The sequence below is a fragment of the Coffea arabica genome, chromosome 7c, assembly GCF_036785885.1.
Source record: "Coffea arabica cultivar ET-39 chromosome 7c, Coffea Arabica ET-39 HiFi, whole genome shotgun sequence".
Taxonomy (NCBI): Eukaryota; Viridiplantae; Streptophyta; class Magnoliopsida; order Gentianales; family Rubiaceae; genus Coffea; species Coffea arabica.
Window position 1 is genome coordinate 4714971 of NC_092322.1, and position 22371 is coordinate 4737341.

The 22371-nt window shown below is 45.1% G+C and overlaps 3 protein-coding genes across 3 annotated transcripts; all 3 read right to left on the reverse strand.

Moving 5' to 3' along the window:
* Positions 1-1813: 1813 nt before the first annotated feature.
* On the reverse strand, positions 1814-3919 carry LOC113698467 (scarecrow-like protein 32). Its single transcript, XM_027218294.2, has 2 exons — positions 3634-3919; positions 1814-3421 (listed from the first exon to the last, which is right to left on the reverse strand). Exon 2 carries the CDS (start codon positions 3377-3379, stop codon positions 2069-2071), a length of 1311 nt encoding a protein of 436 aa, XP_027074095.1. The 5' UTR covers positions 3380-3421; positions 3634-3919; the 3' UTR covers positions 1814-2068.
* Positions 3920-16869: 12950 nt separating this feature from the next.
* LOC140010298 (uncharacterized) lies at positions 16870-17747 on the reverse strand. Its single transcript, XM_072056859.1, has 2 exons — positions 17445-17747; positions 16870-17313 (listed from the first exon to the last, which is right to left on the reverse strand). The coding sequence occupies exons 1-2, from the start codon at positions 17745-17747 to the stop codon at positions 16870-16872; spliced, it is 747 nt and encodes a 248-aa protein (XP_071912960.1).
* A 90-nt stretch (positions 17748-17837) lies between these two features.
* LOC140010299 (uncharacterized) lies at positions 17838-22178 on the reverse strand. The gene is made up of 2 exons (XM_072056860.1): positions 19191-22178; positions 17838-19100 (listed from the first exon to the last, which is right to left on the reverse strand). Exons 1-2 carry the CDS (start codon positions 22176-22178, stop codon positions 17838-17840), a joined length of 4251 nt encoding a protein of 1416 aa, XP_071912961.1.
* Between the last annotated feature and the right edge of the window lie 193 nt (positions 22179-22371).

Here is a 22371-nt window from a genome sequence, read left to right on the forward strand (position 1 = left end):
ATTTGACCGGAAAGGAACCATGCTATCGGAGGCTCCACGTGCTCCACTAGGCAGGTCTTTATGGAAATCAAGCGACAGGATTCACTGCTATTGCCATGGATTTGAAGACAATTTTCCAGAGTGGACGCTTAGCAAGAATGATAGTGCTGGTGAGAAAGAGGACTTTACATGGAAGCTGGAGGACTGCGATGATTTCAGGTGCTTGACAGATGATGTTTCTGCGGAATTAAGCGTTGGTTGGGTCATCGAAAGGAAGAAGCAAAAACCGCGGGTTCAGTTTAAGGTCATTTCATATGATCCTGAATCCAAGACTGTTTTCCTATTTATCCCTGATGTAGTTTATACATACCAATTTACAGAGAGGAGGCTAGAACACCTCGGGGGCATCCACTCTGACAGAGCCAGGGCATTCCACGGCAATGCGCATGTGTTGCCTTGCGTGCATAGCTTGGTGCCCATCCAAACTGCAAAAGCAGCAGGAAGAGGCATTGGATTAATGGCCAACAAAACCGGGAGAGCAGATGAAGATGGTGAAGTAGAAACAGCTGGTTGTGAAATGAAGAAGGTGAGAGGGAGACGCAACAAGAGGACGCCTCGGTGCCAAGGTTACAACCATATAGGATTTCAGGGATGTCCATCCCCTCTCTCGTTTTTGAGTAGCATTCATTTGCAGTTGTTTCCATTCTTTCCTGGCCGCTAGATTTCTGGAAATATGCTTCACGAAGTTTTTTTCTGCACGAAACTAGTTTTTTTTTTTTACTATTTTTTATCCGTAGTATAATTTTGGTAGTAATTTTGGTAAAGAGGGTACTTCTTAGGACAATAATGCCTTTATTTCTACTTCATGTACATCTGCTTCCTAAGAACAAATTTAAGATCTCATGACAAAATGTCAGATTGATTGAATTCTAACAATTTGCCGTTCCGTATGTCAGATGGTATCAGCATTGCCAAGGATACTTGGGTCCTAAATTATTCTCTGGAGACGTGCCCAAAAAAGTAGTCTTTTTGTTTAGGCAAATTGTTTTAAACTACTAGGTAGTTCCACGCTAGTCCTTTAAGAACATGTCCGGATAGTGAGAGGGAGAGGTCATACCGTGCAACATTTTCATTTGTTTCCATTAGAGACGAAAGCTTTAATGGCTAATCATGCATGGCCTATTGATGGTCACAGTCCAAATAAATAAATAAATAATGGTCAATTACAAGTTACCTCACCAATTCATCATGGTAATCAATGGAAGGACCAAGAAATATTCCATTTCCCAATCTAGTCCTATTATTCTTCTTAAATCCGCAGAAAATTGGGTAATGGAAGCAAGGAATTATTTAAATGCCTGTAAATCAAATGTTTGTACTACTACTACCACTACATCCATTGGATTGAAGTCAAAGATTCCAAGAGACAACAAACCTTTTATGCTTGGTCAATACTAAACCTCAAAACTTGTATCTCGCGTATTGTTTTGGCTATTAATGCCGTTTTGCATTTCCCGACTTCATTACGTCTTGCAAAAATGATTGATAATATCAAACAAATGGTACTGTCCCATGAAATTTTTTTGTGGGGGGGGGGGGGGTGCATTTTAATTACTTTCATCCACTCAAACCTTCAACATAAGTCTATCATCAGTAACAGGTTTGGACATAGATATCTTGGATTATACGTATTGGTTGGTGTATAAGTGTATTCAAGACTAATATATTATTATCTACAAGATATGGCAACACAAAGAAAATGTTTGAGAACCGAATTTAAGGTATATATATATATGACGTGATTGGCACCGTATCTATTGAAGGATTTCGTCAATTTGCAAAAGGCCCTCATCAGAGGCCAAAAACTTGTGCTAATTATATTGTCTACATTCAATGCAGTTGAGTTGGCTGACCAGACCGACAATGGTACGTAAAGAAAACTACTCCACTAACAAAAAAATGATTATCAACGGTCTCCATCATTTCTAAAATCATTCTGCCAAGCTACAGGAGAAAAACAGTTAATTGGGGCTAATTAAATCAGGGGCAAAGAAATTAGAGATTTGATGGCAATAATTTTAGATGAGCATCAAGTTGGTACCCAAGCTGTAGCAAAAACGACATTGTGTCCCTTCCAAGTAAGCACAAGATCCTCTTCTTCCCTCTTCAGTCCCCATCCTGCTGCATGCTCATCAAGCATACTTTTCACCTCAGAAAATGCATCTTCACTGAAACTAACCCCCTTAAAGCTCGAACTTCTCATTCTTTGCACCCACCGATTTTTAGGCTCCAGTCTCTCAATCCTTTGAAGACCCTCGTGGGCTATTACATTCTCGATTTTCCAACATATGTCAGCTTCATACCATTGCCTCTGCTTGCTCCCCCGCGGTAGAAATGTATCCACAGTATCATAAGGTATCCACAAATAATTAAAAGCGGACCTTAATCTACTGACTAAATTGTTTGACGTCAAATCTGCATCTTCATCGACCAAAACGAGAACTGTTGGCTCTAAACTCCTGAGTCTCTTGAGAAACATCGTTCGAAGAGATGCGTTTTGAGAAGATTCAAGTTGATGACTTGGCAATGTTGTCGAACTAGAGACCACGGACAGGGTTTCTTCAGGGATGTAATGGAGCATCATGTGACAATTTATAACAAGTGCTTCGCCATTGTCTGCCCGAACAATTTGTTGCATTCGAAGTTGTTCAAATAACGAAGAGAATCCATCCGCGGAAGTCGAAGGGATCACCCTAAACTCCAATACTACGTTTCTAGACCTAGCAAAGTTGATCAACTTCGAACCTAACTCCTCGTACGACAGATCGATCACGGGCGGGATGCCATCCGTGATGCAGGCTACCGTCAGCTTCACCAACGGATGGCCCTCGAGACGGGTAGCTATAGCATCTATCAACGTTGGAATTTGCATGCAATGAGTCAAACTCAAGTCAACGATGTGAATGACCGAATATCCCTCCACAGCTTCTAATATGGCCGTGTTTGCCGCGGTGAATCCGAATCTATGCCAGGGGGTTAAGTCCACAAAACTTGCTAGCTCTATGATGGAGAATTTATGGGTATTGATCCCCATATTCGTGTTTACATTAGCCATTGCGCTGAGTAGTTTGGAGTTTCCGCTCTTGGCGGCGCGGGCTATCAGAGCTCGAAGGAAGCCGCACGTGAGGCGCTGATTTGAGTCGCCATCGGGGGGTGCTATATTGTTTAGAACCCACAAGATTTGTTGAGTTAGAGTGGCGTCGTTGCTTTCGATCGCATTGGCACAGTGGACTAGCAATTGTTCCATGCAGTTGGCGTCACCAAAGCTACCACCAAGTGATGATTTTGATGTAGGGAAACCGGGCCATGGCCTTGTTCGATGAATTTGGTTCTTATTCATGGAGGGCACCACAAACGGTGAGATTTGGTGCAAAGGTGGTGACTGTAAAGTCCCGGTGAATTGCATCATGAGGGAAGAAAGGATTGAGATTCCAGAGAGAGGAAAGGGGTCGAATTAATCAGAGCGGTATAATGACCGCTGTTTTGTAATTCCAAACTCCAAGTTTTTCTATAGTAGTAGTAGAAAGGGAGGGGAAGAATGAAAAGCTGGATACAATACAAGTATAAGGAAAGGGACTAGACTAGCAGTGGTACCTGGCCATTGGGAAGCGATCCATGAACGGTTGGTGCAGATTTTGGGAAAATTTCTGCAAAGAAATCGAGGAAAAGAGACTGTTCAGCCTTTAATTTTTTTTTTCCTTCTCTTTATCAAGTTTGATGCTACAATTTTTTGCCATGGAGAGTAAAAGGAGTTGTGAGAGAGTCTCTCATCCCAAAGACAGGTACTTGTGAGGGAAGTCAAAATAGGCAAAAGAGAGATTTCTTTCAGTTTGCAGGCTTTTTCAGCACACTCGCAAAAGGGCTGTATGGATACACCAAAAGAGAGCCCCTGTGGGGTTTCTATCCCACATCGGTTCGGGGGGGTTTGGGGTTTGGGTTTATTAAGGTCTGCGGGAGCCTTCAAAAGTTGCCGGCTTTTGAAGGTTTCTCGCAGGTCAACTTTAGTAACGAAAAAGTCTGAGTTTCTCAGTCATCGGAAAAAGACAGAAACCTCGGGGAGGTGATCTCTCCATTTCAGTGGGTGTCTGGGGGGTCTTTACTTCTTAGCAGCGGGGCACCCCTGTGGGGTTTCTATCCCACATCGGTTCGGGGGGGTTTGGGGTTTGGGTTTATTAAGGTCTGCGGGAGCCTTCAAAAGTTGCCGGCTTTTGAAGGTTTCTCGCAGGTCAACTTTAGTAACGAAAAAGTCTGAGTTTCTCAGTCATCGGAAAAAGGATACACCAAAAGAGAGGAACGTTTTTAAGGCTACAAAAGGGTCTTACAGCTCCACAGAGACACATAAGCACAACAAGGAAAGAGAGAGAGAGGGCGAGAGAGAGAAAACTCAGAGAAGGGAATGGTAGTGATAATATGGCATAATCATAGTAGTATATTTTGTATTAAAGGAGAGACAGTAGAGTTGTGTTGGATTTTGGTGGCATGTGAGAAAGCCGGCCACAGGGTTGTCGATATGTGAGAGTTGGGATTTGTCAGCTACTACAGAGACTCTCCTCGTAGCATAAGACTGAAACAAGTTCAGCTTTGGCTCACTCACGGGTCATCATGCTCAAATCATTTATGCCCTGCCTCGCATATACATTATGTATAACCGATTCCACTTCCACGATAATTGTGTATTATTTCATCAATCTTTGCAATTTAAAGCCTTTGTGCTTGCAAGAATTAAATTATATATATATAATCCTTTCCTGCATATTTGCATATTTAAAAGGGTTCAGTTGATCATGCTTGTATGTGCTTTTTGGATGTAAACTAACCGAAGTTTTCAGAAGGGTCCCCAAGTATATACAGGCGAGGAAAATGGACTTTAATTATGAGCCAAATATAGTACAAAACTATTCATTTATCTGATATGAATAGAAATTGCAATGCTTTGTCTGCTGAGTTGTTCTTCAGCTAGCTGATTCTATATTATCCATCTATTCGAGACTCATCCTGCATTTAAAATCAACAAGACAAAGGAAGGATCATTGTCGAAGCCAATGAGGAGAATAGACTCCTTAGTTACTGATTCCGCCTTTTTTCTCCGTCCGGCTTTCTTGCCAACACATTCCGCCATAGGTTCCACAGTTTAACGTTACCTGCATTTTTCAGACCCCTTTGCATCATTGCATGAATAACGTCAAATTGTTGCAAGCAATGTCTGCATCAAACTGAAACTGCACACTCCAATTGTCAAGCAACAATTGCAAAACTCCTCCACCGCTGACCACATGATGCAAGAAACCGCCTTTTTTTTTTATTATTATTATTAATACGTGAAGCTAATTAACATATAGCTTTCTAAGCTCTTATTTCGAACTGTCTACCTAACTCCCAGTCTCCGATGCAGAAACACCCTTCTTCCTTTTACCACTCTTTGAAGCTAATAATTCAAGAATCAATTATCTGCCTTCTCTTATTTTTTTTACCTAACCCCCCCGCCCCCCAAAAAAAACACACAAATAAAAAAGCTCACTTCCCACAAGGGAATTTCATAATGCTAATACCACATTCTCCAAAACCAACACTACTGTCCCTCTTTCTTTCTCTCTCACACACTATACACGCTAGCTACTTGGACATGCAGTAATATCCAAACATGTATTGATAGTACAAACAACAACAACAACTATCTTATCCTGTACCATCTTTTGATATCCACCAAAAATATGCATGAAACCTGGCATGCAAGCGACTGGAGAGTGAAGAGTGCTGGAAATGGCCTATACCATGTGAATGTCGCACCGTATGGAACGGGTCCATGTTTGGATCTTCTTTCCCCTGCACGTGATGCACTTACTTTTGTTCCCTTTGGTCCTCCGTCGAAATCCACTTAAATAGACCATTCGGCTGTGCTACCACAGACCCAGAACTCGCCATATCCTCACATCCCTTTCCCTCCCTACGTTTTCTTGCTCCAATTTCTCACTTGTCCCGCTCATTTACCCCACCAATTACCGAAAGAAGATCTTTACAACTACGCACGTACCCAAAGCAAAACTTCGATGACTTAATTTCTGCGCCACAAATTTATTTAGCTTGTGCTGTGGATCGAAGAAGACCTCAGGGATGATGAATTAGGATTTTGGCTTTTCTCTACTTGAACAAAATCACCGTTTTCCAAATATAAAGTAGTACGTTTTACAAATTAATTGTGCCCGGCACACCAAGTATACCAGTCAACGTTCTTCAAAACTAAGACATTGCCCCAACACCAACGACATGGGAAGAAAAAGAAAACAAAAAAAAAAAAAAAATAGCCCAATCCGCTTATACAAAGTACGTACGTACGTGTTTCTCTGTAAATAAATTCGATTCCTCATCCCCTCGGCGACGCTTCTGGCACTCAACGTTCTCCTTGCAAATAAAGGCGGTACATGTATGTGGATACTCTCTCTATTTAGATTTGGTGAGGACGACGCCCCACAATATAATACTACTACTATCTTCAAATTAATTAGAGCCAGAAGTTTGATTATGTTTTCTATTATTTTTTTGTTATAACGAGAGCAGTCAGATCCTAGCCCCGGTGTTGGTTGTTGTCAAGCAAATTGATGAAGCAATAATAATATATATAATCAGAAGAATCGCAGAGATACACATAGGTAAAATCAAGTAAGGTCAAAAAATGTGAGAAGTTTAATATATTGTTGGATGAGACTATTGAGGAGGATTCCTGAACTTGAGGTACAAGAGCTAGAGGACATCCGCTGTTTATAGCAAACAGTCGAAGCATTATTATTATTCTTTTGGAATTTCTCGCAAAGGAATTCTCTGGCATCTATGTCCTCTGGGTTTTAATTTCATTCTAGCCGCTACTGTAACATGGACGTACGACATCACATGAAACAAGGAAGACCCTGTGACATGAAACTAATTAGGTTCCATTTCCATATAACCCCATGTGCTGGAGACATTCCACTTAGTTTTGGTTTGTATTTTTTTTTTTTTCCAATGGTTCAAGTTCCAGTTTCGATTTTAGTTTACGCATATTTTACTTGCTGAATTACGTACTACTAGTACTAGTCTAGTAGCAGTAGTGCTGATTAAACAAGGGTGAATTCTTACCTAAAACGTATGGAAGCCGAGAGCATGGAGACACACGGTTTTCGAATTACGAGCCGGGAGGAAAAGTACAATTTTGGGTAATTTTGACGACTAGTTGTTTTTTCATAAACTTATAGATAGGGTGAATTTTAATCATCTTATGATTGCACGAGTCATCCAATCAATCAATCAATTACTAAGAGAATGACTTTCTCCATTCCTCTTGCTTGAACTGGCTTAGACAGATGGCCATCCACACACAAATTAAAATGCCTTATGAGATAAACATTGGCAAAAATTTCAATTTTACAGGATTAATCTTCTTTTCTTTTCTGGAGCTGGTTTAGTATGATCCCTTTTCAAGTTTCTGAAGAATTTCTTACGACCCAAGGTATAGAAAAAGAATTTACAGCAAATGCCATCTATCTAACCTGTAAAAAGCCCTCGTTCTGCCCACCAAAAGTATGGAGTTCATATTAGCATCCATCCGAATGATATTTGATTAGTTACATCTTTGATGAGGCTGATCCGGAAAACAAGCACAGGCATCGGCGGAAAGCTAGCAATCGTGTTCTATATAGACACGCACACATACCCCAGGCAGGCAGGCCATGCATGTTCACCATTTCTTGAAACAAATGCCTATTTCCATTGTTCTTGGTTTTTAAAGGAGCCCACAGCTTTAAATTTCAAATGTGCAATTGCAAAGCATCATGGATGACCGGAGAAAAAATGACAGACAAGTTATCTCGTCTTTATAAGTTTTGAACTACAATAATATCGTTGTCCTTCGTGAGGCATAAGCCACATCGCTATGATTGCTTAAACTATCGAAATTAAATATGTCTGAAGAATTGTATGTAGTATTATGTCAGTGCAAAATGTAAATGCCCCGTTGTGATCATATACTATATATTATACCACGCTTTGTGGAAAGGTGAAGTTGTGTAAGTGCCACAATGCCCTTATAGTCTACATTATACGTACTACTAGTAGTAGTCTAGTAGCAGTAGTACTGATTAAACAAGCGGAGCTTCTTACCTAAAACGTATGGAAGCCGAGAGCATGGAGACGCACGGTTTTCGAATTACGAGCCGGGAGGAAAAGTTCAATTTTGGGTAATTTTGACTAGTTGTTTTTTCATAAACTTATAGATAGGGTGAATTTTATTCATCTTATGATTGTGTAAGTGCCACAATGCCCTTATAGTCTACATTGTGGTGCCATGAGAGGAAGGAAGGTATACGTAAGTTATACTTCATGGTTATCAAGAACATTCAATTATGATTTGAATTAATTGCTTCAGAAAATTTAAGGGCAAGAGGGAAGCAAGCAGAATTTTTAGAAATTTGAGAAATGTTGGTTTTTATTTCAGAGGGAGCAAAGCAATAACTAAAGTCTTGTGTTTCACAAGGGAATATTTCAAAGTCATTTTATCGCATAAGAATGGATCTTTTTTTTTTTTGGGGGCTTTCTGGGTGCATATTGTTTGGATTGTAAATTATTTGAGATATTTGTACTGTAGCACTTTTTGTGATGTGATGTATATGAGATAATAATGTAATTGAGAAAATAAAAAAGTGTATTAAAAATTGTAATGGTGATATAAACAAATATATTTGAGTAAATAATCTCCTGTCCGAACATTAGGAGGATCTATATGTTGCACTGTTACTAAGCAAAATTTTGCTTTTTCTTTTCTAATTATAAAAATATTTTGGTTCTTGATTGGGTCACAGAAGTAACAACCCACTGTAAGCAGTCCAAGCCTTGGCCCCCTTTCAATGCAAGCAACACTTTGACTGTTTGTATGTTGGACAAGGCTTACCCGCCGGAGGAGTCTAGGTCCTAAGCCCTTCACCCGACAGTACTGAAATCAGTCGGCCACTTAGAGAGTTTCGAAACTTGAAACCCAATGAAAAGATAGGTGGAAACGCGGTCCCATGGGCCATTTGAGTTTACTTACAGTTCTTTTTTTTGAGTCTTTCTTTATTGACTTTGGATTTTTTTTTCCCTTTCCCATACCATAATACAAAGTTGACACGTGTTTTCACATTTAGTATCATAATTTATATTTATCATCTATTAATGAATAATGAATATTAAATGAAATAACACCAATCTATTCTGTAACTAGAAATATAAAGCTAATTTTTTTTGGACAAAAATGGTGATTTTTACCGCTGTAGTCTGTCCAAATGTTTTGGTTCATTAAATGTTTCAAGATGGGTGAAAAAAATATTAAAGGTTGACATATTAGCGTCAGTGTGCAATTTTTTTACACTAACAGATTTAGATCATATCACATAAAATGAATTTAAATTATACACATGTAGTATATATCTATAACTATTAGTGTAAAAAATTGCAACATAAGAAATCTTTTTTTTTTCCTGAAAATTAACCAATTTTGTTTATACAGATAAGGAAACTAATATTTGATCAAAAAGAGTAGTTATAAACTAGTACACAATCAGCTGAAGAACATTATTAGCGTTTCATTCCGTAATTCAAAATTAATTTTGGCATTTTTTGAATAAAATATCGTGATATTGTACATTTTATTTTCGTTATTTGCTTTTACCTTCTTCATGTAAATGCAAAATCCTTGAAATTTGTTTGCCACAACTAAAAGTCCCAATCAATCAATTGAAAGTGTTTACATTAATTCGTACGGGACAGAATTTTTGGAAAAGATCAATCATCAATTTATTGTTGTTCGTCCCTCTAACATCGAAATTAAAAGAACTTGCCATCTTTGGCCGGTTTCCTTAGCTTGGTCCGAACGTCTTAGCTAGACCTTGCTTAAAGAGTCGGGGCTCATATTTCATAGGAGTTTATTGAAGATTCAGGTGACTTAAAGGTCCCTCGAAGAGACGGCATTCCTACTAGTCTTGTACCAGAGACTTTACAACCCGAAAATAGCAATGAACCCATAGCAGGTGAATATGCAGCCATTCAAGACCAAGAAAAGGACAACAATCCGTACCTTTAGCAATTTCGTTTTGGCTTTTGCTCCGTCTCCAAAACTTGGCTCGTAAAGGCTTAGGTTATATCTCTTTCCCATTTTTTTGTGAAATTTGAATGAATTCATTGGACATGCAGCTCGAGTTAGACTACAATATATAGAGCATCTTACTCTCAGAAAATTTTTATTGTTTTAGTTGAGTTTAAAACATGCAATGCAAGTTTCCAGCATACCCAACATTCCGAATCTCAAAAAGCCAACAGGGATTGCAATTGCAAAACATTGGGGCTAACCACGTCATGGGTCCGTCCACTTCGAAGTTCGAACTAAACAGGTTGTAGTTTACGCCCACTTGCCCCTCAACTTGCATTAGAAGTTTAATCAACACTTGAAGGATAAGGGCCACAACTTTTTTCTAATTTATGTTCTTTGATGTCCATCCTAACAAGAATATATATATATATATATATATATATATATATATATATATATATATATATATATATATATGTTACCATACTAACATATTGATAGCTATGGAGGCTAATTGTATATTTATCACCTCGGCACCGTTTTGGGGTTAAGACCCTGGTGATGTACCTTGGAGAGGGTCTCCCCAGGATTCAAACCCTTGACCTTTAGGGTTTTTAAGGTCGAATGCCTGGTAAGACCCCAAAACAGTGCCGAGGTAACAAATACACAGTTTACCTCCACGATAGCAAAGTGGTATATCAGGTGTCATAGAGAAACTTTCAGCTAAGAAATCAGAAGTGGTGCCAACGATGGTTAGAGCAAATCAAGAAATTGGAAATGGTACCGCCAGCATGGTTGTATCAGTTGTATTTTGATGTGGACCATCTTTCCCAAGTGTGATGATCATATTCCTTTATCATACGCACCAACCCCTGTTCTCAGAAGACAAATAAAAGGCACCTCTACGTACTTTTTGGGGCAACCCCTCGAAGTTATTTAGTTTAGAAACAAGAAAAAGAAATTCATTGCTAAATACCGGTAATTAAGCAGTGACAAAACTTAGGTCTCATTCTTTCTATCTATTGCACTGATATTCACCTCTGAATTGCTTTTACCATATATAGTTGTGGGAGATCACTAGCCGGGGAATATTCAATATGTATGCTGAATTTGTTTTTGGTGACAATTAATCTGCCTTTCTTGTTACTTGCAACGGAGACCATATATAAGAACGGTTACCAACATACATTTAAATATATACCAAACTTATTCATATTTATTTCACCCTTTATATTTAAACACCTTTCAAAATTAATAACACTCTAACAAAAGAACTAAGATTAATTTGGACACCCGTTAGCCAAACTTATGATATAAAATAAAATGTAAAACCAAATAAAATAAGTGTAATAACCACAGTAAGTAGACTTTAGATACAAGCAACAATTAACAACTGCGACCAATATGATAGTCTAACGCAAAAACTTACTCAGTTTTTTTGGATAGAGTGTTATTTGAAATATTATTTGGAATAAATACCGTAGCACTTTTTGTGATGTGATGTATGTGAGATAAATAATTGGTTAAAAATAGAAAAAAATGGATTGAAAAATATGTTTATAATACAAGCGAAATATTATGTAAAATAATATTTATATCCAAACAAACCCGTATCTCCTAGTTTGGCATAGCCATGCACAACATAAAATGCGTAAAGAAAAGTCCAGGGACGCTTTACTCGAATGGATGAAGCAAATCACGAAAAGTTTCTATTCAAAACAGTGCGATTCGAATATAGTAGTAGTATCAAAGCATTTAATAATGCAACGTATAAATTATCAGGCCTGCACCCAGAAACTTGGAATTTGTCGTGGTTGGCCACTTTCAATGAAAAGGAGCGGCGCTGAAATCCGCATCACAATGTCCTCTGCCCGCGTTTTCGATCGGATACGTTCAAACTCCTAGTGGCCTCTCAATTATATAATAATAGCCCACTTCATACTTGCCTGTCATTAACTGTTGCTCCACACCTCTTTCTCCAAATTCAACATGACCTCAAAAAATGCAAATCAGGTCCTCGAATTTTTTTTCCGACGGAAAAGAAAAAAAAAAAAAAGAAAACTGGTTTAACTTATGGATACATGATATCATGGTCCCTTGGCATTTAATACAGGCCCGAGTCAATCTCAGACCTTCAAATAAGACGCAAAAGATGGGTGAGCTCCATGTACGGGACAGGAGAGGAAAGCTAAACGAAAGTGAGGAGAAGGATTGATGCAGACGCATTCACGTTTGCTACCATCTGCTTGAGTTGATACAAGGAGTTTGCATGTCAATTGATACAAGGAGTGGAAACTTGGAATAAAAAGGAGTAAAAGAGTGAAAGAATTAAGAGTCAAAACAAATTGTAACAGGGACAGAGCCCTCTCAACTCTCGATAAGTCAATTTCCTTGTTAAAGTGGATGTACTAATGACAAAGTTTGACCTTTTATGCAATGATAAATAATTCTAAAATGAAGGTGGAATTACTTTTGAAAGATTAAATTGAACACTGACGAATGCCAAAAAAAGTTGCTTATGAAAGTGCGGTTTGCATCAATTATATACTTAAGGTCAGGCCCTTTTAGAGTTGCGATGACTTCACCGAAAAGCGCGCTTCACCTAATAGAATTTTCAATAGAAGCGCTTATTTAAATATATTGTTTGGGTATATATTCAACAAGTACTTGTTATATTGATTCTTAAATGCATTTATCTCTTTATTTAGTTCAAGATAGAGGATGAAATGGTTAAATATAATAGTTTATTTTTTAAAACATAAAAATCACTCTAAAAGCACTAAATATGATTTTTCTTCTTAAAAGTACTTTTAACACAAAAAACGTCACTCCTGATCTTAATTTTATCGGATGATACTTGTTAAACGTCTCAAAAGTACATTTTAACGTCCAAAAGTGATTTTTATTAAAAAACATTGCAACTCCAAACGGCCCTTAATCACCTTCTATAAATATATATATATAATATAGATAACTCTACGTTCAAATACACCACAGAGTCTCTAACAGAAAGATAAGAGGATGGAAGAAAGCAACAAATCCTTTGGTGGCTGAGGAGGCGATTTTTGGTTGGTAACTAGACCGACCTGGATCAGTCCTCTCTGAGATGAAGTGAGGTGAACTCCTGTGTCCGAAGTGAACCTCCTTGTCCGAAGTGAATGACGGGGCTTCTCCCCTGGTATCACTCCGACGATCAAGTTAGTATGAGAACGAGAATAATGAGAATGAGCTAATGAACAGTGTCCGCTTACTTGTTGGGAGTGTGTCTGGGGTATTTATAGAGGGAGAGTAGAGGACAGAGCGGAGGGCTTATGCTGGTGGGACCCACCCTCTGGTCATTACGGCTCTGTCCCGTGTCAGGAGGTCTGACTCTGACACTGTAGCTGCCTGGGCATGATGACGGGGAGGATTGTGCAGGTGCCATTAAGTGCCTCCAGTGCTTTTCAGATAAAGCATTGGTCCTGGGCGATGTCAGATGGTTTGACATCATCAGCGTGCAGCTGAGGTGGAGGTGTCGAGGTCACCTACACGGTTGACTATGGATCCGGCCGAGGTCCGGGACGATGCTCAAGACGGATGGACTTTGAAGAGGGACGAGGTGACTTCACCTCGGACACGCGGGGTGGCCGAGGTGAGCACCCTCAATAAGCCCCCCAAGCCTCGGGGGCTTCGGGCCAGGGAGGTACCGAGGCTTCTTTGTGCCGAAATCGTGAAGAGTCGGGGTCCCAAAACTACTCCGGAAGATGCGGGGACGTGACACGTGGGCGAATCAGTTGATAGGACGTGGTCACCGATAACCGTCGCGTCGTGAAATAGTGGGACGTTTCGTGCAGGAGGTGTCAGTCGAAAGGACGGGGCATTAATGAGGAGAGAGGGAGGCATGGCGTTTTGAACTCGATCGTGGTCGTCTTTTCGTATTCTTGCCGCCTCTTCAGATTCTGGCCATCCCCTATAAATAGGTGGTCCTTTTCACCGCATGGCCCATCATTTCCTTCTTCTGCCTGGGACGTGCCAAGTTTACGTCCGTTGCCGAGATCAATCCTGCCAGCCGAGATCACAACCGAAATCATCCACTTCGTCCAGTTCCGTAGACAATAGTAAGTACCCCTTTTCTTCCTTATCTCGTCTTTTACTCATGGCCAAAACGGTTAAAACCCACAAGGAGACTGTGACACCGAGATACCAGACCGAGGTGAGGCCGGGTCCGGAAGAAGAAGCGACGACATCCAGTTCGGAGGGGTCGACACCGAGTTCTGAAGAAGGATCAACCGAAGTGAGAGTCGGCGAGGCAGGCTCGGGATTGGAATCGTCCGAGATGAGCGAGGGTGGTTCCGAGGTCGAGTACAATACCGAGCTCGGGACCGAGATACCCCATGACGAGGGCGTACCGGAGCCAGTTGCTCCAGTGGACGCAGCCAACATCGACTTCGGCCAGATCCCGAAATTTAGGAGTCGCGTGGGAAGGGATAGGGCCGAGAAGGTGGTAGACAAGTACCCCTTCCGGCCGTGGTATGAAGTTTTGCCGCCCGAGGTGGACGACACAGCCGCGGAGCCCCCCTTTGGCATGGTGGCCGTCTACGTTCAACAGCTGGACGCCGGGCTGAGGATGCCGACGTCGAGGTTCCTCCGGGACTTATTTCGTCACTTCCAGGTGAGAATCACCCAACTCACCCCGAATGCGATCCGCATCATTGTGGGGTTTGAGATGCTGTGCCGACATCAGGAGGTGACTCCCTCCGTCGATCTCTTCCGCCGATGCTACACCCTCAAGGAGCACGCGACTGATAAGGGATGGTTTTATGTTGGCAACCGGAACAATGTCATCCCGAAGTTGGTGATCGGTGCTCCCAGCTCGATCAAGAATTGGAAGCGCGACTACTTCTTCGTTTCCGGAGTGGACTTCCCGAGGGGTTTTTGGTGGAGGCCAATTAAGGCGAAGGCCGACCCCTCAGCGGGGGATGCCGAAGAGGAGTCCTTCCAGAAGCTGATGAAGTCGGGACTTCGGCTGTTCAGTCATGACTACCCCGAAGCCGTGCTCGTGGATGGGGGGATAAGTCGAGCCGTGATCAATACTACCAAAGCTCCATTCTTTTCCACTGAACTTGAGAAACCTTGTAATTTTCTTTCATGACTTTTCTTTTCACTTCGGCTAAGGCATATGATAATATTTATTTCTTGTGCAGTGACTAAACTGTCCGACCTCGTCGTCTCTGGCTCGTCCGAAGTGGTCAAGAGGCAGAAGAGGAAGAGTACTGACGAGACCTCAGCACCTCCGCCAAAGAAGAAGAAGTAACAAGGACCAGCCGCTAAGACTTCGGCGCCTAAAGGCACTCCCACCAAGGTTGGCCAAAGCAGCTCGGCCACTGCGGCTACTGGGTCCACCTCGTCTGTACCAGAGGGAGTCCCCCTTGGAGTTGTTACAAAAGTCACACCTCCCTCTGGCCGAGGCAAGCAGCTGAAGCCTCCAGTTAATCCGGTATCGGGGACCTCGCTATGGAATCGTTTCCATAGCCCCCCAGTGTTTCCCGGAGACGAGAAGACGCACTCCGGCAATCATTGGTGTCCGAACTGGAAGATTTCGGTCAACGACAGGTGCCAACATCCTCGAGTCGCTCAAGAGCTAGTAATGCACTCCACTCTGCCAAGGGATTTGGAGTTCATGAAGAAACTGAGCCCGGCCGAGCTGGTTCAAAGTCTGATGGTGACCACGGCTTCCAACTCAGCTTTTGCGGCCGAGATGGCTCACAGATACTGTGCTCTAGTCGAGGAGCAGGACACCGGCAAGCTGCAGACTCAGATCTCCAAGTTTGAGAAACAACTGGCGGTGTCCGAATCCGAGAAGTCGGAGCTTCAGAGGCAACTTCAAGAGGCTGAAGCTAAGGGTGAGGAGGCCGAGGCTACGATGAATAGTCTGAGATCAGCCCTCGAGGAGGAGCAGAAGAGGGGGGACGAGATGAAGAAGTCCCACGAGCAAGCCCTTGACAGTGCTAGAACCTCGGCAGTGGAAACGTTTCGGAGGTCTGAGGCCTTCACCAGGGATCTCGGCCAACTACTCACGCCGAACTTCATGTTTGGCTTCACATCGGCCATAGATGAGGCTGCAGCTCACCTCTCCTCCGAAGCCTTGGAGTCCCTGAAAAACCATGCCAGCTACAATGAGGACTCCAAGGAGTTGTGCGACCGGATGGCCGAGGGCCTCCAAGCTGGAAGGAACCTGACCGAGGTCTAGGCCGAGTTCAACAAATGGCTGTCCGAGCTCGACGAGGTGCTCGAGGAGGTTGAAGAGGAAGAAACTGGAGAAGATGCCGGGGGAGACGAAGCCGGAGAGGACGAAGTCGGAGGGGACATCGGCAAAGAGCCTGAAGATGAACTTCACCCCGACGAAAAGGAGGCCGAAGAGAAGGCTGTCCAGGAGGGAGCCAAGACCGGGGATGGAGCCGAGGCAGGGGTCTAGGCTCGTAGGTTTTAAGGGGGGTGGCCGAGGTGAAGAATGCTTAGTAGCATTCGGATCTCGACCTTATATTTTTTGTAACGCTCTTCTTTTCTGTTGAATGAAAGTCTATTTCTTCACATCTCGGCCCTTTTAATTTCTCGCTTCGTCCCTTGCTTGTCCCCCTTATTTTTTAATAACGAATGCTGGGCATCATATTGTTGAAAAATAACTAAATAACTGAAATGACTGAAATGAAGTAACTGGATGAAGTCAACTTCAATGAAATAACTGAAATGAAGTCATAACTTCAAGCATGATACAACCTAAGGTTCTCTGCGTGCCAAGACCTCGGCACTAATGAGCCATCTCGATAACTAAGTTTACAATACCCCTTGAGGTCAGATTCCATGACTCGGTAAGGGCCTTCCCATTTCGGGCATAGTTTCCCTTGTGGTTCAGCTCGGCTGACTGAGTTTTTTCTCAGAACCAAGTCTCCAGGCTGGAATCTACGGTGTTTGACCCGGGCATTGTAATAGCGTGCCAGTGCGTTTTTGTAGGAGGATATCCGGGCTGAGGCGAAATCCCTTCGTTGTTCGACAAGGTCGAGGTCCAGCTGCCTCTCTTCATCGTTCACCTCGGCGGCATAGGCTGCCAGCCGAGGACTGGGGGTAAGGATCTCAACCGGGATGACAGCTTCGGCGCCGTAGGTCAGTGAGAATGGGTCTCTTGTGTTGCTGACCTCGGCGTCGTCCTATACGACCACAGGACACTGGGGAGTTCCTCCACCCAAGATGACCCAGCTCGGTGTAGTCGGGTTTTGAGGCCATTCAGGAGAGTCCGGTTGAAGTTTTCTGCTTGACCATTGGCCTGGAGGTGGCCTACCGAAGTGAAGTGTTGTTTGATGCCGAGGTTCTCGCACCAAGTCTTGAACGGGTTCTCGGCAAACTGTCTCCCATTGTCCGAGATGATGATCTGAGGTATGTCGAAGCGGCAGATAATGCATTTCCAAAAGAATTTTTGGATGGCTAGCCCTGAGATGGTCCGAAGCGGCTCGGCCTCGACCCACTTAGTGAAGTAGTCCACCGCGGTCACCAGGAAGGTATAACCCCCGACGGCTTTAGGGAAAGGACCTATGATATCTGTCCCCCATTGCTCAAACGGCCAGGGTGAAGTGATGGGAACCATGAAGTTTGAAGGCTGGTGGTGCTCGGGTGCGTGGACTTGGCAGGAAGGGCAGCCGAGGACGAGGTCCTGGGAGTCTTGCCGAAGTGACGGTCAGAAATATCCAAGGAGCATAGTCTTCTTGACTAACATCCTGTGGCCGACGTGAGCTCCGCACAGGCTTTCGTGGATCTCGTGGAGGACGTGACGTCCGGCCTCGGGAGTGACACACCTCAGCCATGGGCCGAGGTAAGAGCGTTTGTACAGTTCTCCATCGCGGAGAGCGTACCGAGCCGCCTTGCGTTGTATTCTTCTCGCCTCGGCTCGGTTTTCAGGGAGTGTTCCCTGACCCAAGAAAAGGATGAACGGGGTCATCCAGGTATCTTCGGAGTGCACGGGGCAGGCCACCTCTTCCACATATCCGGGTTCACTCAGAACTTCCACTAAGACCGTTTTGTTGAGGTCAGAGAATGAAGTGGAGGCCAGCCGGGATAAGGCGTCGGCTCGCTTATTCTGGGACCGGGGGATTTTTTGGATTTCGAATGACTCGAAGTACACGGTGAGCTGGTGAACCTTGGAGAGGTATCGTTGCATGGTCTCATCCTTGGCCTCATACTCACCGAGAACTTGGCGCACAACAAGTTGGGAGTCACTGCGGACGTGGATTTGCTGGGCGCCGAGCCTTCGGGCCAGCTGGAGTCCAGCAATTAAAGCCTCATATTCGGCTTCATTATTGGTGGCCGAGAAGCCAAAACGGAGGGCGTAGGAGCACACTTCTCCCTGAGGTCCTTCCAGAAGAAGTTCGGCCCCGCTGCCATCTCCATTAGAAGATCCATCCACATACAATGTCCATGGGGATGAAGTGGACACTTCAGCTCCGGCGGAGGCGGACTCTGGACCTTCCGTGAAGGTCAGCTCGGCGAGGAAGTCGGCTAAGGCTTGTGCCTTTATAGCCGTGCGAGACTCGTATGTTAAGTCATACTCTCCCAACTCGACAGCCCACTTGGTGAGGCAACCAGAAGCTTCGGGTCGCACCAATATTTGTCGAATGGGCTGGTCAGTCCTGACCGAGATAGGATGGGCTAAGAAGTAGGGCTTCAACCGCCGAGCGGCATGGACTAGTCCCAGCACCAGTTTCTCCACCTGAGTGTATCGAGTCTCCGGCCCGCGAAGAGCTCGGCTGACGTAGTAGATCGGCACTTGGGTGCCCTCATCTCGGATGAGCACAGCGCTGACAGCCTCGTCTGCTGCAGAGAGGTAGAGGTAGAGCTTTTCCTCGGGTCGAGGTGAAGCGAGAGTGGGCAGGTGGTGCAAGTACTGCTTCAGCTGGTCGAAGGCAGACTGACACTCCTCAGTCCAGGCGAACTGATCAGACTTCTTCAGCACTTTAAAGAAGGGCAAGGCCTTCTCAGCTGATTAAGACAAAAAGCGGTTCAGTGCGGCCAGGCGTCCATTCAGTCTTTGGACTTCTCGGAGGTTCCGAGGTGGGGACATATCTTGAATGGCCTTGACTTTGTCGGGGTTGGCCTCGATTCCCCGGTGGGAAACCAGATACCCCAGGAATTTTCCCGAGGTGATGCCGAAGACGCACTTCTTGGGATTCAGTTTCATCCTCGAGTCTCGCAGGGCCCCGAAGACTTCCCTCAAGTCTAACAAGAAGGATGAAGTGGCGAGACTTTTGACGAGGATGTCATCCACATAAGCCTCCACATTACGGCCGATCTGATTTTTGAAGAGTCGGTTGATCAGCCTTTGGTAGGTCGCCCCGGCGTTCTTTAGCCCAAATGGCATGGTGGTGTAGCAATAAACACCTTGGTCGGTGTAGAACGCCGTCTTCTCTTGGTCCTCTTCACTCATTCCTATTTGATGATACCCTTTGAAGGCATCTAGGAAGCAAAGGATCTCGTACCCCATCGCCGAGTCGACGAGGGTGTCTATCCTCGAGAGGGGATAGCAGTCTTTGGGACAGGCCTTGTTGAGGTCGGTGTAGTCTACACACATTCTCCATCCCCCGGTGTCCTTTTTGACCATGACTGGGTTGGACAGCCAGGTCGGATATTGGACTTCGCGGATCATCTTGGCCGGCAAGAGCTTGTCGACCTCGTCCGATATGGCCTTGCTGCGTTCGGGGTCGAAGTGCCTTCGCTTCTGCCGCACAGGTCGGGCCTGTGGGTTAACGTTAAGTTGGTGAGTCATAAGCTCGGGTGGCACTCCGACCACTTCATCTGCGGACCACGCAAAAATGTCTCGGTGGTCCTTGATCAGGGAGATCACTTCTTCTTTCAGGGGTGAAGGGAGTCCGGCCCCTACTTGGACCACTTGGTCAGGCTTGGCTTCATCCAAGACCACTTGTTCCACTTCATCCCCGGGCTCAAGCCTGCTGGGCTCTCCTGCCTTATGAGGGTCGATGCAGTCTATGGAGAGGACAGCCGGCCTCTTTTCTTCTGACCTCGGCGGGGGCTGAGGTCCGACTGCGGCTTGGATGGTGGCGAGATAGCATTCTCGGGCGGCGCCCACGTCGCTGCTCACCTCGGCCACACCCTCTGGCGTTGGAAACTTGAAGCTCAGGTGGTAGGTAGAATATACGGCTCTCAAGGCATTGAGCGTGGGCCGGCCTATCAGCATGTTGTAAGGAGAGTCCGCTTTGACCACCGCAAAGCTGACAGGCACAGTTCGGCAACGGGGATGACGCCCGATAGTCACCATTAAATTCACCATGCCTTCCGGGTGGACGACGTGTCCCCCGAAGCCAACAAGGGGAGTTCTGACCGGAGTGAGTTGCTCCCGGGTCAACTTCAAATTCTCGAAAGTTCGGTAGTACAGGACGTCTACCGAGCTTCCGGGGTCAACGTAGACCTTTTTGATTATATAATTGTTTGTGAGGATCTCAATCACGAGAGCCTCGTGATTGCTGGAGGCAGCGGGGACAGGGTCACGGGGACCATAAGTTATCACCTCGGACAGTCTCGAGCTCGGCTCGGCCACATCCATGCCGGCTTGGCGGTAGGTCCGCTTTCGGGAGTTCTGGCTGTCTCCTCCCGTGGGGCCACCTGAGATGGTGTTGATCACCCCGGCTATGTTTGGGCCATAGCCTGGTGATCCGTCACGTGGAGGCCTCTGATCCCCCTTGTGGTCCTCAGGATCTCGGCAATTAAGCTTGGTGTCCCGCCTGTCCTCTCGGCGAGGACCTCGGCTCTCCCGGTGGGAGGTACTTCGGTTGAAGCTTCCGTCTTTGCGGACGAACTGCTTCAGATATCCTTGTCGGATCAGGTTTTCGATCTCTCGCTTCAGATCATTGCAATCTTCAGTCTCGTGCCCAACATCTCGGTGGTAGGCGCAGTAGAGGTTGGAGTTCCTCTTATCTCTCCTCCCAGGGATCTCAGGAGGTGTTCGACCGAGGTGATTTTGCCTCATCACCGCCAAGACGTGAGACCGACTAGAATTGAGCGGGGTCAGCTCGGCGTCCGAGGTGGACGATCTCCCTTTCACTATTCGATCAAAGACACTCCGGCGGTCTCGGAGTTGGTTTGAAGTGCCACTTGGGCCGGGATCACCTCGGCCGATGTCTTTCCTCCTCCGGGTATCTTGTCCCGTACGAGAGGCTTGGGCTTCTCGCTTCATGCGATTAACATCTTCACTTCGGATTCCCTGGTCCACTCTTTCCCAGAGTTCGTGAAGTGTATGGGGGTAATCCCGATGGATTTCGGTATTGAAGAGTCCGGCCACCAACCCGTTGGTAAAGGCCGCGAGAGTTACCTGCTCATTCTGATCAGGTATTTGCACATTCTCCTCGTTGAACCTTTGAGCATACGAGCGAAGAGACTCGCCCTGACCCTGTTGAAGGTTCAAGAGATAAGCTGAAGTCTTCGTGATTGGTCGAGACGACACGAAGCGGTGGATGAACCGGTCTATCAGCTCATCCAGGGAGGAAATGCTCCCCTGTTCCAAACTCCAGAACCACTTCCGGGCAGTCCCATGTAGGAAAATGGGGAAAGCCCGACAAATCACGGCGTCGGGGACGCAGTAGAGTCGGAATGCGGAGATGAAGGCGCGGAGGTGATTCTCGGGGTCACCTCGGCCGTCATAGGTGTGCAAGTTTGGAAGCTTGAAGTTCGGGGGCACCCTTTCCCCATTGATGTCATCCGTAAAGGGCGGAGCCCTCATGTAGTCCGAAACTAGGCCCCCGGGGCGCCGAGGTGGGTTCTCGGCCCGTTTCCCTTGGAGTCCTCGAGAAAACGCTCGGGAGATGGAGGCAATTTTAGAGGTCGCCTTGGAGGAGGCACGCCTGGAGGTACTCCGAGAGAGACGCCCCTCATCGGAGTCTTCATCTGAAGGTGCCTCAGGGGACTTCGTCGGCCTCCTCTTGGAAGACTCGGCCTTTTCTTTCCCCTGTCTTTTGAGGTACCTTCCTAGCTCCTCAAAAATGGTAGGGTTGTGTGATACGAACTCGGCCATCTTGGCGATGGCATCATCGTTGTTTGGCTGGGTCCTTTGGGACCCTGGTTCTTCAGAGATGCGGTCTTGCTGGGCTCCGGAGGTCTGCCCAGCCCCGTTTGAGGGAACTCTTCCGCTTCTGGAACGCGTGGATCTCATTTTTAGTTATCTCGTTCCCACAGACGGCGCCAATTGAGGAGGCGATTTTTGGTTG

Bases quoted from the DNA above. Each gene is read 5' to 3' on its own strand.
- LOC113698467 (XM_027218294.2), bottom strand. From the start codon at position 3,379: ATGAATAAGAACCAAATTCATCGAACAAGGCCATGGCCCGGTTTCCCT.
- LOC140010298 (XM_072056859.1), bottom strand. From the start codon at position 17,747: ATGGTTCCCATCACTTCACCCTGGCCGTTTGAGCAATGGGGGACAGAT. The intron at 17,314-17,444 runs GTAGGCCACCTC...GTGGTCGTATAG, and splicing joins TCAAACAACACTTCACTTCG to GACGACGCCGAGGTCAGCAA.
- LOC140010299 (XM_072056860.1), bottom strand. From the start codon at position 22,178: ATGGCCGAGTTCGTATCACACAACCCTACCATTTTTGAGGAGCTAGGA. The intron at 19,101-19,190 runs GTCCAAAGACTG...AAAGTGCTGAAG, and splicing joins CACCTCGGAACCTCCGAGAA to AAGTCTGATCAGTTCGCCTG.